The sequence below is a fragment of the Lemur catta genome, chromosome 6 (genome assembly GCF_020740605.2).
Source record: "Lemur catta isolate mLemCat1 chromosome 6, mLemCat1.pri, whole genome shotgun sequence".
Classification (NCBI taxonomy): Eukaryota; Metazoa; Chordata; class Mammalia; order Primates; family Lemuridae; genus Lemur; species Lemur catta.
The window spans coordinates 14,533,905-14,549,741 of NC_059133.1; the positions used below are offsets into that span (position 1 = coordinate 14,533,905).

Consider the following 15,837-nt stretch of genomic DNA (forward strand, 5'->3'; position numbering starts at 1 on the left):
AATTACCTAGTCAGTGGTATACTGTGATAGCAACAGAAAACAAACTAAGACATTCACCATCCAATGGTTCTATTGGTTCCCAGTATATTTAGAATAATGTCCAAGCTCCTTTCTTTTGGCCACAAGGTTTTATAGGATGTGCCCCTATCCTATTTCTCTCACCAAGTCTCATACCATGCTCTGCCTCAGGCATATATATGCCTGGCCAGAGTGGCCTTTTTTCTGTTCCTTGAATATACCAAGCTCATTCACACCTCAGAGTTTTTACTCTAATGGTTCTCTCTGCCTAGAACTTAATTCTCCTAGACTTTTGCTTGGCTGGCTCCCTTATATCCTTCAGGTCTCAGCTCAAATGTCACTTCCTCCAAAAGGTTGTGCCTGATCATCAATCTAAAGTACCACCTCAGCTTCCCAAACCAGGTGCTCTTTTACATCATCCTTCACATATGGCACTTATTACTACCTTAAACTACTGTGTTTATATTTTTGTTTACTTCTTTTCTGTTTCCTCCCCCAAGATAACATAAACTCTAGGAGAGCAGAGACCTTGTCTGTCAGTCTTGTTTACCCCTGTACTTCCAGTATCTAGAGCAGTGCCTGGTACATAGCAAAAGCTCCATACGAGGATGAATTAATCAATAATATAAACACTAGAGAGATCCTCCATCACCTCAAGTCAATGAGACGCAAAGTTGCTTTGTGATTGGTGCCATCATTTACCAGGCTTCAAACCACAAGCCCTGTGGCCTCCTTCTCTTTATTTCAGTCCATCAACAAGTCTACTGATTTGCTCTTCTCTGCCGTCCTGCACTTTCCTTTCACATCTTTATATAGCCCTCCAAGTCCAAATCCTGTTTAGTCTCTGAAGCCTTCCTTTGCTGCCTAGTCTATATGACCTGGGACAGATCTACTAGTAACTCACCTTTACTGCCTGCTACATGTGCACCATGCACTGTGTTCACTGTTTTACACACACCAGTAACAACCCCTAGGAAAATGTCTCCTATTCAAAGACAAGGAAACCAAGGCATAGAGGGACAAAATAGCTTACCCAGTTAGAGCTCAAGACCTTTACCTCTCTGTTATATTTATTTATTTATTTATTTATTTTTTTGAGACAGAGTCTTGCTTTGTTGCCTAGGCTAGAGTGAGTGCCGTGGCATCAGCCTAGCTCAAGGCAACCTCAAATACCTGGGCTCAAGTGATCCTCCTGCCTCAGCCTCCTGAGTAGCTGGGACTACAGGCATGCGCCACCATGCCTGGCTAATATTTTCTACATATTTTTAGTTGTCCAGCTAATTTATTTCTATTTTTAGTAGAGACAGGGTCTTGCTCTTGCTCAGGCTGGTCTTGAACTCCTGAGCTCAAACAATCCGCCCGCCTTGGCCTCCCAGACTGCTAGGATTATAGGCATGAGCCACCGCGCCCGGCCTCTGTTATAGTTTTTCTTAACCTGATGATTTTCTTTAAATACTGAACAGAGGGTGGCCATTCAGTATGGCCCACTGGACAGGGCAGGACTAACAGCACTAAATTACAGAATGTGTACTTCAGACTCAAGTTCCATTAGAATCTTGCTACTACAGAACAGGTTGTCTCAGAAAGCAGCAAGGGCTTCCCTTTACAGGCCACAATAAATGTGGAAAATGATCTGCCAAAGATAATCTAAAAAGAACTTACACTGGAAGATGAATTTAGACTAGACTTCTAAAATGTCTTTTCACACTCTAAAATTCTGCTCCTATGCACAATAAACTCTGAACTTCTCTATCATTTATGGTCTTTCCCATATAACAGTATTTAACTATGTGATCCTTTGTATCCACCTTTTTGCTTCAGGTGTATATTCAACTCTTCAAGGGTATTAGCCGCAAGCTGAATTTCCTTTCTATCCCCTGGGAGCTCACCACAGTTCTGATCTCACAGTAGTGACTTTAATATGACCAAATAGATTTCCCTGGGGCTGTCAAGGCAGATTCACATTTGTGCCCAGGGTGAATGTGGGTGGGGCATGTGTACAGCTGACCCCTGAACAACATGGGTTTGAACTTTGCAGGTCCACTTATATACAGATTATTTTCAACCAAACACAAATTGAAAATACAGTATTCACAGGATGCAAATCCACATATGTGGAAAGCCAACTTTTCATATACTTGAGTACCACAGGGCCAACTGTAGCATGTGAGTAAGCAAAGATTTAGAAACAATCCCCAAGTATCTGAGGAACAATTGTATTTAGTTATTTTGGTTGGAAAAGCTTTAGTGGGCCTGTTTCATCAGTGAGGATTGAGCAGCTCTGAGTCTTAGGTATAGAAACTCTAGGTGGTAGTTCAGATAAAAAGGAGACATCCATTTCTCACATTTACTAGGAAGAATAAATTACAATCATTTTGGGGAGCAATGATTTTGGCTTGTTATGTCATTACAATTTCCAACAAGAACAATGAACATTTGAGATTGTTATTTAATAAATTATTCCACTGACATGTTGAGTGGACACCATATTATATGGAAAGTGCTGTGCTGGGTGCTTTCAGGTTAAATAAATTGGTAAGGCATGTTTCCTATCCTCAATGAACCTAAAGTATTCTTATCTAAATTAGCCAGAAGGTATTCTGGATATTCAACATCAAATAACATACAATTATTTTAACAACACCATTGGTATTTTTGAATCTTTACAATTTTTTTTAATAAATGAAAAGAACTTCAAAAAATAGACTTCTAGCTACTGTCACACCTCTAGCTTCAGACGGGTGGCATTCAAGGAAAAGATCACAGTTGTAGAACTCAGTTACAATAATAATCTAAAAAAAAGATAAATTATCTTCAGATAATTAAGAGTTGATAAAATATGATTAATACTTTTCTGACGATTGTTAGCATTTAAGTCATAATTCTCAGGGTGTAAGCTTTAAACACTTCAATCTTAGAAGTGATTAAAATAACCAAATCCCCCAGAAGCCTTAGAGGCAAGGCTCAGGTCAGCACATAAAAGGTTAGCACTCTAAAAATCCTTCTCACTTCTTATTAAAATAATTTTAATTTCAGTTCTATAAGCTGCACTGAAAAAAACTGAGCACACTCACTAAGCATTTTTGTGTTGAATATTCCCAAATAATATACATATGGATTTCCTGTTAAACATGATGAATGGAACACATGTGTTTATCACCACTGCTTTCCCAAAGTACCTACCATTATCCCTCAGTACCTGCCATTATCATCTCAGTACCACCATTATCCCTCTTGCCCACAAGAATATAAGTCCCACAAGGGCTAGAATTTTTGTCTATTTTGTTTATTGCTTATTACTAGGACCTAGAGTACTATCAGACACTCAGAAGATACTAATTATTTGTATAAACAAATGTCTGTATAAGAAATCATCAGATCTCTGAGTTTCTATTCCTCACCTCCTATAGCCAGGAAAGTACTCTTTTCCCCTAACCTTTACTTGAGTAACTGAGCCACGATGCCTGAGACCCAATGGTGGCAAGCACAGCAGAGGGTGGGTGCTCTAAAGCCTGACGTAGAGGAATTAGATAAAGTTTGCACACTGAACAGTGAGCTGCAGCCCCTGCCCCTACCTGGCTCCTGGAGATCAGCTGATAGACTTAAGCACTGTCCCCACCCTCATTCCCAGCTCCACCCTTTAGGTAGGAGTTAGAAAGATCCTACTATGTAGAAACTGGCACCAGCAATACAAACGGTTCACCATCTGATCACCCTATAGTCATGTCCACCAGTTGGCAAGTTCTATCCATGAGACATAGAGCTTTCACATGGTTTTTAGGGTTCAAAGGTGTACCAGGTATTAGGGGAAAGCTTCCAACAATGACAACGAATCGGACACTAAAACAAACAGAAGAGGAAAAAAAATCTATCAAAAGGCAGAAACAAGATTAAGAACAGAAAAAAATTAAAAAGAAAAAAGAAAAACCCAAACACTAAAACTAAAAAACCAAAAAATATTTATTGCTATAAAAAAGAAAGAGAATATATTACCTTTAAAAATTAATTAGAAGCTGGATGTAGTGGCTCACACCTGTAATCTCAGAACTTTGGGAGGACGAGGTGGGAGATCACTTGAGGCCAAGAGTTCAAGACCAGCCTGGGTAACATAGCAAGACTCTGTCACTATAAAAAAGTAAAAAAATTAGCTGACTGTGGTGGTGCGCACCTGTACTCTCAGGTACTCAGAGGCTGAGGCAGGAGGATCCCTTGAGCCCAGGAGTTTTAGGTTACAGTGAGCTATGATCACACTACTGTACTCCAGCCTGGGTGACAGAATGAGACCCTATCTCTAAAAAAAATAATAACAATAATAAAAATTTTTTAAAAAGATAAAAATTTAATTAGATATTACAAATATATGTAAAAAAATCTGAAAAATAAAGTTGATCAAATCTCCTAGAAGAAAAACAAGAGGGAGAAAAAATTTTAAAAAACTATAGCATTAATCTGGAAGATCCAACATCTGACTAATAAGAAAAGCAGAAAAGGTACAGGGAAAATAATGAAGAGGAAATTAGCAACAAAATAATATAAAAACATGTGCAAAAATTGGAGGAACTTAAACTTCCAGAAGGAAAGGGTCCCCAATTTCCCAGTACAAGGAGTGAAAAAAAGGCCTATGAAATTTCAGAATTCCAAGAAGAGAAGACGACAGTAAAAGCATCCAGAGAAAAAGGGATGGGAAAGGAAGCAGGAGGAGAGACAAATGGGGTACAAAAAAGATCAGGAAGAAGAAATGCCATCAAAATCCTTTGGGAAAACAATTTTTCAACCTAGAATTTTATACCTAACCAAAGTTGGGTCAAAAGGAGAGGTAGGGACTGATGTTTTTCAATTAAAAAAAAAACAACCCCCAAAACCCCTTTTTGTACTATTAAACCTTTTAAAATCATGTGCATTTATTATTTGATAAAAATTATACTTAAAAGAAAAATTATGTCCACTTAAGAGTCCTATGTCACTCCTTCCATTACTCCGCTGAAGCTTACACTACCTATTTTTTGTTTGTTTGCTTGCTTTTCCCCCAATCTTTTCAATAAATCTGATGAAGCTGTAAGAGAAGGGACTATCAAGGGAATCCAGGCTAATCAGAAGGTTTTTACCCTTGGATTAAAAGCCATCTGGAAAAGAAAAAGTGGCAAGACAATCTCCTCACTACAAGTGAAAGGTCAGCTAAACCCAAGAGGATTTCTTCAGTTTCGTAAAGAGATGTATAAGTCAAAGCCTCCCTAAGATTGAACAGATCTCTAAAATCTGCTATTTCAGATCATTGCAAATTAGAAACTGTTTCTGTCAATGAACAATGTCCCTATCACATTAACTGTCTGAAAAAATGCTATAGCACAAAGACTTCATGATATTTTACCTAGAGGTCTGTATTTATAGTAGCTTACTGATCAGGTGGTTTTCAGTTTCAAAAGCACTCCTTTGTTTATACGCATGTACTCACATACATAGTATTTAGATTAAAACCTGAGTAAAATCAGTCCATCAGGAGTAGAGAATTTGCTCCTTATTACTTCTACCTTCAATTCATTCATTCATTCATTCATTCATTCATATTTATCCATTATCCACTATCTATTAGGTGTCTACTATGAGAAAGGCTTTATCAGGCTTTATGGAGAATATAAGGACATGGTCACTACCTTCAAGAAGTTTAGTGGCGTTAGGACACATTAGATAATCATTGAAATGTCTGCTAGTCTGTAACTCTTTGCACAATACTCTGATGAGACAAAGACACAAGGATTTGCGTTATCTGAGGCTTGTAAACTGATTTGAGAATGGGGATATTCTCTTATGGTGTGCATTCCTGTAAAGCTTCCAGTGTCACCATTTTATAAGAAGAGTATCACACTTTGCTCTTGTCCAGGTAATAGTTACATCAGTTAACACCGAGACTATACATGAGGCTATGGTTAACCCAGAGTAAGAATGGCTCAGCAACTGTCAACCAAGAGAAAAGGAGAAATCGTTTCAATACAGAGAATTTGATTTTCACTGGCAAGCCATATAAAACATTAGAACCTGAAGATATTTTAAAAAGCACTCAAAGGGCATTAAGAATTGGTATCTTAGAGAACTGTATGAATTAGAGATGTCAAATTCACATTAACAGATGGAACAGATTTTTTCTTAAAAGTATTGACAGGCTAAAATAATCTTGCTGCTCACTAACTAGAAATACTTTTGATGAAAGAATACCTTGGTCTGAAATAGTTTCATTAGCAAAATGAAAACTAAGTCTGAATTCACTTAACCAAACTGTAATGTTAGATCTACTTGCTTGGCAAATAAAGTTAAAATAAAAAATCAGCAGGAACAAAATGTGTAGTTATCTTCAAACCAATCAATTAAAAACAAGAAGATATCATACTAGTGATTTATATGCAAAGGTGAGAGTCAAGGTTAAAAAGTATTATAGAAGTGATATATCTCAAGTATACATCAAAAGAATAATGGTCAATGTTAATGATCATTGCTGCCATTTCTTGTGCACTTATTATGTGCCAGGCACAATGCTAACTGCTTAACAGTCAGGATGGCTTAGTAGTTAGTTAAGAGCTAGGACTCTGGATCCAAGCTGCCAGAGTTCAAAAACCATTTCTACCACCAACTGTGTGACCTTGGGCAAGCTATTAATTTCTCTGTGCCTCTGTTTCCTCATCTGTAAAATGTAGATAATAATGGTACCTACCTTTGAGGATTGTGTGAGAATCAAATGAGTCAGTACATTTAACGTGCTGAGAACACTGCCAGGTACACGGTTAGTGCTACAAAGTGTTAAACCACTGGTGTGGTTCTTAAAGCTAAGTGGCAGGCAGAGCCAATTTCAAACCCTAGGACAAATTTTTCACTTTAAAGACTACACATATTGATTAAAAGAGGCCCTACTGATAATGAGTTAATCAACTGTGATATAGTACTATGTTTCTTAAAGATAAACAAAATGAAACAAAACCACAAATGAATAAAAACTTAGCAGTAACCATCAATGAAAAGAGTGAGGCTTGCCAACAGGATCAGATGTAGGAGACGGACAAAGCAGTGCATTGGGGTTAGGAGACCCAGGTTCTAATATCACCTCAGCTACTAACTACCAGTGCACCCTTGACTGGCCACTGAGTATGCAGGGTCCGAACCTCCTCATCTATTAAATAAAGGGGCAAACAATTTTGAGGTATCTTCTCATGCTGACACCCTATGATACTATGACCCAACAGAACATAGAATAGTTTAAAGATGTACCTTTCAGAAAAAAGAATAGCTATTACTATATATTTTTTGAGCAACCACATGTACTTCAATAGGTACATCATCTAGAATGTATTTATAATTATAATTTTGCAGGACAATGAATTGCAGGAGAATGAAATGAATAGCATAGCGAAGCAAGTCTACCATATATTTTTAAATACCATTGAAATATAAACAGGTTAACCTAAGAAATTAAACAGGAATAATTTTGATTACAATGTAATAATTTTCTAAACATGCTAACTTTTTAAAATGAAGTTATAAAAAATTTCTTACATATGGGTTAATAAATACTTTAGCATATTCAGTTTTATAATCAGGTTGAGAAATGATACAATTTACCTTTTTGCCCATGACGACTGCTGAATTTGTCTCCAATCTCTGGACGCCTTGTCTGTCTCAGCAGCATTTTGATCAGAAAAGCATCTTCAGCATTTGAAGATATCATTACTTTTTCAATATATGAATCTGTTGCTCCTTTGTAGCTAATGGTAAGAGAAAATCACTAAAACACAGTTTTCAAACTACTCTTTGTGAACTTATCAGCCACATGTCATATTTAATTTAATGCCTACTGCAGAATATTTTGACATTCTCATCTTGGGCTCTGAAAAATGACTTTCATTTTTTTAACATTAAATTCAAATTTTACAATTTCCCTTTCACAGTCCTATACATTTATATGAGGCAGGCACACTCAATTTAATCCTCACAACAGTCCCATATCGTTATTTTCTTATTATAGAAGAGGAAAACTGATGCTTACAGAGGTTGAGTAACTTGTCCAAGGGCACACGACTCAGACAAAGTGGAACTGGGATTGGAACTGAAGTCTCCAAGTTCTTAATCACTTTTGTAAGAGCACTTTTACCTACTCAGCTTATCCATTACTAATTTTGTCACACACATTGCCCCTTCTCTTACTTGTTTTCACACAACAAACATTATTAAGAGTCTACTATTTTTTTCCCTGAAACTCTGTGGTTGAGGAAAAAAAAGTCTATTTTTTTTTTTTTAAGCTCAGTAGAAAAAGAGTCTACTATGCATCAGATCCTTATAGGCTCTAGACACACAGAGACTAAGTGGAAACAGTTCCTGTGCAAAAGGAGCTTTCAATCCACTAAAGGAAGAGAGGAGGTAAATGTGATAAGGACATCAATGGTATGGAGAACAGGAAAGGCCCAAGGGAGACAACAGTTAGCTATGCTGGGGGAATGACAGTGGCAGCAGGGAGGGGCAGGCTGTCAGGCCCTGCTACAGAGGAGGTAAGCCTGGAGGTGAGACCTGAGCAGGCAGAGGGAGCAACCTGAGCAAATGCATGAAGCCTAACGTAGGATGGTTTGTTTTGGAGACTAACAGGTGACTTCCTGAAAACACAGGGCCTAGCGTGTGAGGGGGAGGTTAGAGAGGTGTGCCGAGGATGCTCTTCCCACAGGCCACATTGTCATTCCAAGATTTACCTAATTTACTCAAGTTTTACCTAATAAATTACCTAAGAAAGTAACATGACCAGAGGAGTAATTGAGAAAAACCACCCTGGCAGTAGCGTGCAGAGAACAGAGAGGTACAAGCCTGAAGGCAGATGAACAGTCAATAATAACTAAGAGTTCAGGAGCAGAGGGTCAGAACCTGAACAGCAACAGCAGAAAGAAGGGAAGAGGGAGAGGATAAGAGAACTTCTAAGAAGATAGGACCTACAGTAGTGGTCCTCAATGTTTTTGGCACTAGGGACCAGTTTCATGGAAGACAATTTTTCCACAGACTGGTGCCAGTCCACAGCCCGGGGGCTGGGGACTGCAGACCTACAGGACTGGTTTGTGTGGCAGGTGAAGGAAAGGAGTCAGGTTTGTGCTGTTGGCAACTGGCTGGCTGGTGATGCCATTCACTGAGAGGGATCCAGAGGAGGAGCCCATTTGGGGCTGGGTTTGGGGCCCCTGTAAAGCCGTCCAAGTGCTGGTACAGAGCCAACATCAGGTATTAATAGATGTCTATCTGGAGTCATCAGCAAAAAAGAGGGTGACCGGAATGCTGGGAATGGGGGAGCTCATCCAAACAAGGTGCAAGAGCCACTGGCCAGGCAGGAGTGGTGTCACAACATCAAGGGAAGAGGGGTCAGTGGTGTCAAATGCTATAGAAAAGTCGTATGAAATTCACTCATTCACTTAATAACTATTTACTGATGATTATCAACTATGTGCCAGGCACTGTGCCAGGCACTAGGTACAAGGTAAACAAAAGAGACAAAGTCTCAGCCCACAGGAAGATTTGGACTGAAGACTCCATTGAATTTGACAGATCTGACCAACTATGGGTTTTGCTTGCTTATGCCCTGTCTTCCCTCACCAGGGTGTGAACCCCATAAAGGCATGGACTGCTGCCAATTTTGTTCACTGCACTATCCTGTGCACTTGGAATAGTTCCTGGCATAGTGTTAGTGCTCAAAAAATATTTCTTGAATGAACTGAACAAATAGGAAGTCTTTGGTGACCTCTTCTGGGGCCATTTTAGTGGAATGAAGAGGTAGGAGGATAGCTCTGAAGCTAAAGGAGGGTTAGGGAGTGAGGCGAAGGTAAAGAGGTAGAAACGGAGATGACAGACTTCTCTTCTGAGGATTTTCACAGTGAAAGAAAGAGGAACAGAGTGGTAGTTAGAAAGGAACACAAAGTCCAGAAAAAGCTTTTATTTTCTTTTAAAAATAAGAAGTATTTGGGTGTATTTTCTAGCCTGTGGGGAAGGAATCAATAGAAAACAGGTTGAAAATATGGGAGGATAAAAGAAAAGTGCACATTAAGAACTCGACAGAGGAAATGAGCTTTGAATAGAAAAAGGTATCCTCCTTCAGTATAGGAAGAAAGCCAATGGTACAACCACCTTTGTATCTTAAAACAGCTTTTGGCTTTGTAGGACTCAGTGCAAGGGTCCAGACTCTTCCCCCAAAAGAGAACTGCCTGTTTCTGCCTTGCTGTCTGACTCCAGAGACAAATCCATGGCACCCACAGCACTTTGCTGTATTTAGCACAGTGGACAAGCATGGGGCTCTGGAGGCAAACTGTGTGAATTCAAATCCTGGCTCTGCCGCTTGTACGTTACTTAACCTCTCCCCTTCCCTCAATTTCCACGTCTTTTCTAATGACTTACTAAGAGAACATAGCTCATGGGGTGGTAGTAGGATTAACTGACCAAACACATGTAAAATGCCTGGAACAATAACAGGCACAGCGTAAGTTCTCAACTAAGCTATTATGAACATGGTAATTACTGTACTTTTCTGTGTGGAGATTTTTGTCAACTAGATGTGACTCTGTAAACATGGCTTGTGGCTTATTTCAGCTTTATATCACCGGTACAAGATGCAGGGTGGCTGACACAAAGCAAGCCTCAACAACTGTGTGTTGAATGGATTTTAAAACTGTCTTCACAGCTTGGGGATCCAGTTCTCCTATGTAACTTCCACCCCCCACCTCCTGAATTTAGTTAATCTGGTTTACCTTGGCTAGTTACTATCTTTTCTAGTTTGGTGTTTTTTTGGTTTTTTTTGACACAGGGACTCACTCTGTTTCCCAGGCTAAAGTGCACTGGTGTAATCATAGCTCACTGCAGCCTCGAACTCCTGGGCTCAAGTGATTCTTGCACCTCAGCCTTCTGAGTAGATGGGATTTCAGGAATATGCCGCCATGCCTGGCTAATTTTTTTTTTTCCTTTGGTAGTACAGATGGGGTCCGGCTATGTTGCTCAGGCTAGTTTTGAACTCCTGGCCTCAAGTGATCCTCTTGCCTCAGCCTCCAACAGTGCTAGGATTATAGGCATGAGCCACTGTGCCCAGCCTAGTTTGGTTTATATATCACAATGTGGTAACTATCATTGGCTTATCTCATTAAGTTTCATATATTATTATATTTTAGAGCCTAGAGGAAATTTAGAGATTAACAAGTCTCTTTCATTGTACAGATGAAAAATCTGAGGCTAAAGGTATTTAAATCCTTTACTTACCCGTAGAAGAAAACACACAACACAACCAGTGCTAGAACCTGGTATATTCTAGTATATTGGTGATGCCATGCTGTGTCCAGATTTTTTTTTTTTTTTTAAACACAAATCTCATCATGTCATTCTCTACAGAATAAATTTCCACCTCTTCCACATCCCAGCAAGCTGCACTGATCCTCCAAAACCCAGGCACTTTTATGCCATGTACCCTTTACCTTGCTGTTCCTTCTACCTGGAACCCTGCCTATTTGGTCCATACCTCAAATCCAGGTTAGAAGGTCTACATGATTCCACAGCCTAGTTTTATCTTCTATGCCATGCTGTTTTCATGACAAGTAACAGTACCCAAAATTGCTATCTCTAGTTCTCCAACCCACCCAAACCTGACTTATAACTTCCCCCATTCCTTCTCTTTCTCTAACCTTCCTATGTTACTACCAAAGCATAACCAATACGTACGTTATGGGCACATCTTTGTACTGTGGTTGCTGTGGCACATTACTTCCTTCCAAAGGAATCTGAGTCACTGTGGGCATGGACTTATTTACAAGCACTTGTTTGTTTTCTACTTTCTCACCTAAGAAGAAAAGAAGAGGGTTAGACATATTATTATCATCTGTGTGGAATACAAAGATTACTGGGAACCAGGCACACTGGCTTGCACCTGTAGTCCCAGATACTCAGTAAACTGAGGCAGGAAGATCGTTTGAGTCTAGAAGTCTGAGTCCAGCCTGGGCAATACAGCAAGACTGTATCTCTAAACAACAACAATAATAAAATAACTGGGGCATAAAACTATATGGTTAGACTTGGTCCACGAAATCCAGACATGGAAGAAAAAATGAATCCATACAGTAAGAACTAGAATTCAACAAGGGCCATGTAATTTTACAAGCCATTTTTAAAAATCACACATTAAGATCACAATGTGTATAAAATTAAGAAAATATTTTAGAGGACCACATTAATAAGAGAAACGTCATCTCAGTAAATAGCAATTTTATATATCTCTTAGGGTATTAGAAGAGGTTTAGATCACTTATTTTTACTTATAGTTATTTCAACCAGTAATAAGTCACCACCAACTTAACTTGGGTGATGAGGAAATTAAAACATTTCTTTGGTTTTGCTGATGTTTCCATTTTTGCTTTGTATCTCTTCATAGTAAGCTCAAAGAACAACTTCTGTCATACTGTCACCATACTTATTTTCCAAGAAACACTGACCAGTGTTAAGAGTGAGAAATTCTCAAGCAACAAAGGCAGAAAGGAGGAGGAGACACATGCAGCGTGTGCCTTGTGAAACCACGGCCTGATACAGCACTCACCACCCACAGGCCACCCACGACTAGGTCATGTGGATTTCCCTCCCAACCACCATGTTCTCTCCACCTTCACCACAGCTCCCAGTGCCTGGTCCCCCTTCTACTTTGGCACCCTTCTCATCCTTTCTCCACACCATAGCCAGAATGATCATTTCAAAATGCATATCTGATCATATCATTGTTTCTACGATCATAATGAAAATAGTAACATGGCTGCAACCATGTTAGTCTGGCCCCAACCCCCACTCCCCATCCAATTCACGTTCACCATGATCCTCTGCGCTCTCTTTGTTTTAGCCACACTGGCCTTCATTCAGATCCTTCACCTGTCAAGCTCCAGGATACTGACACCAGCTTCTCTCACTGCTTAGAATACACACCCTGTCTCTCTTCTTTAGTTAATTCCTACCAGTCCTTCAGATTTCAGCTTACTTCCTTAGGGAAGGCTACTTTGATATTCCTAACTAGGTCAGATCCCCTTGTTATAAGATAGCGTCATGGCCACCTATACGATTCCTTAACCTGGTTTAATATGTTTGTGTGTGATCCTCTGATCAATGCTAGTCTCTTGTACTAGCTTGTAAGACCCATAAGGGCAGGGGCTATGGGTTGCACCAACAAAATTCATTACGAGTTTGCAATTATAATGGAGTCACATCTTTTAGAGGAAGAAGATTTCAAAGCAGTTTGTAAGTTAAATGCATAAATGAAGAAATACCAATGTAGATACAGGGGCCTGAGCCATTCTAAATATTTCCCTAAAGTGGTTTTTCTACAATTCAAAATTATAACTAGAAAATTATAATTGGCATACATCACTGCCATGTAAAAACACAAGGCATAGGAAAACAGACAGGAAGGGAATTCATCAAAAATGACCACCCTGGTTGATGGATAGTGGTATTATAGATTGTTATTTTTTTCTGCTCTGTTTATCAAATACTCATAAATATTATTGAATAACTTTCATAATTTCAAAAATGATAAATTTTTTAAAAGGCTTTTACCTGGAGAACAAATACCGTCTGCATCTAAAATTTCATGTCGCCAGATGGGTTTCCTTGTAGCAGCATCCAACATAGGCCCCATTACTTTATCAAAAGTCTGATTGGTGTATCGTTTCAATGTACATTTAGCATTTTTATACACAAGGCAACGCCCAAAGCCTAAAATGAAACCAAAATGGGTATCAGAACCATCAGTAATACAAAGCTATAAGAAAACATGCATTTGTGTTATTCAACAATCTCACTCTTCCCCAAAACTCAAAACTGCTCTACAATTGGATAATCTGAGACTGGTACAAACCAAATAAGCATCTGATGATCTCAAGAAATGGCTCAGGACTCCTCCTCTACCTGCTGTTTATATAAACACTGGAATCTCTACAACCATTTTTCAGCATGGAGTACACCTTGTCATGTTGGAGAAAGGTGGGAGAAATCTAAGAGTGACACCATGATTCTTTCAGAGTACAGAGCCACAGAATATTAGAATTGGAAAGAGCCTTAGAAATCACCTGGCTTAACCCATCTCTTTTACAGGCACTATGAGTGGAGTCCAGAGAAATTAAGTGGCCAAGGTCACCTAGTAAGTTGGTAGCAGAGCTGGGAATAGACCAAGTCCAGTGACTTTTGAGCCAGGACTCCTGGTATACAACCTTTGGTGCATAACTTTTGCTAACCTTCCCCGGAAAGTTTTCCTTTTTCTAATTTTGGCATTTAGAGGAAGTTTTAAACAAGCAAACAAAAATATTAATTTTTCTCCAGAGAAGAAAGAGAATGAAAGGGGAAACAATCAAATGATTTTAATGGAAGAGACCGTTTGGCTCTGCTGTAAAGATTAGAGTTTACTTTAATTACATTTTTAGATCATATTTATCTAGTAGGTGAAGGAAAAGCCTTGAGACCAACTGACAATCTAAACATTAAGAAAAATAAGAAAAATGGACAGAAGAAAAACCTTTGGGTGGGGCAAAAAATCTAGCCACTGAATCCCTCAAAAAGAAGTTCATCAGCTGTAGAGTTACCCAAAAAAACTGTCATTCCTTCTAGCACTAAATATCATTTCCCAAGATTCTGTGGCTGCATTTCTTTTTCCCTTTGGCTAAGCAGTTATTTTAAACTAGATTCTCTCTCTAATCTCCTCAGGATATACTCAGCCATGTCAGAGTTTACTTAAACAGGAAAATGTCTCAGGATTAAATGTCAGGTATTACCGATGAAATAAATGCATGGCTATAAAATCCTTCACTTAAAATTCTCCACCAAAAGCAGAAATCTAAGAACGTGAGCTTACAAAAACAATCAGGTAAAAGTGGATTTCTAAATAAAATCTCAGTGCTCTAATGTAATTTTTTAAATATAAAGGTGATCATGCAATGAAATAGCAAGTTTCAGCAACTGAACGACAGAAGACGACATTTGTATGTCTTTGAGTAAGGTCTTAGTCATTATGGCTCCTAGTAAATTGTGTATGGCTATAATAAACTCAGCTCACAGTGTCAGCTGGTTTGGAAATATTACATGATCTTGATATTTCATACAATAGACATTAACTGCAACACACTGAAGTGCAGTGTGAACCTGAACTGCCTGAAATCAAGAAGTATTTTCTTCTAAGTGTAAATGGACATTTTATTTACAGGTGGTAGCTTAAAAGCTAGGGGACAGTAAACTCCTATCATTAAATTGGGTTGCGGAGTTTCTGACAGACATCACAAAGTCTTCAGATTTCCACATAAACGTTACCAGTTGATCAGAAAGGAAAACATCTAGTTTTAAAGCATGGCTGTTGTCATTTGCAGGAAAAAAAGAGGCATAAATTAAGTGCAGCCAACATTAATGCCAAAGACACATGTCTAGGAGTACTATTATGGCTGCCTAGCAACTACAAAGAGGGAAGGGGAAGGCATAGTGGGTATGCCAGAGAGGAAAAAGAGAAATAGAGATTATGAATAGAGAAGTCAGACTTCAGATCAGGTGATGGCTAACAAACCATGAAGTGGTGACTTACAAAAGCAAACTGTCAAAAACTGAAAAAGAAAAGTGTAAAAATTACATACAAGTCAGGGTTTGTGCATGTGTATTTTAACTTTTGTCATCTGGCCAAGAAAAGGGGTGTAATAGATTATGAGGTTATAGAAATAAAAAACAGCCTGTTATACCCAAATATTGCTACTACCTCTCAGTTTTGTTATTGAATATATCACTAGATACATTAAAAAAACTTACTTCATAAATTAT

General features: G+C 38.7%; 1 protein-coding gene across 3 annotated transcripts in view; it reads right to left on the reverse strand.

Annotated features, from left to right (window-relative positions):
* Positions 1-15,837, reverse strand: part of POLR3B (RNA polymerase III subunit B) — a 116,553-nt gene that overhangs the window by 23,474 nt on the left and 77,242 nt on the right. For all 3 annotated transcript variants that reach the window (XM_045553042.1, XM_045553043.1, XM_045553044.1), the window contains 3 exons: positions 13,600-13,758; positions 11,728-11,845; positions 7,624-7,766 (listed from right to left, as the gene is read on the reverse strand). In XM_045553042.1, coding sequence (XP_045408998.1) covers positions 7,624-7,766; positions 11,728-11,845; positions 13,600-13,758 — 420 coding nt within the window. The remainder of the gene's footprint in view (positions 1-7,623; positions 7,767-11,727; positions 11,846-13,599; positions 13,759-15,837) is intronic.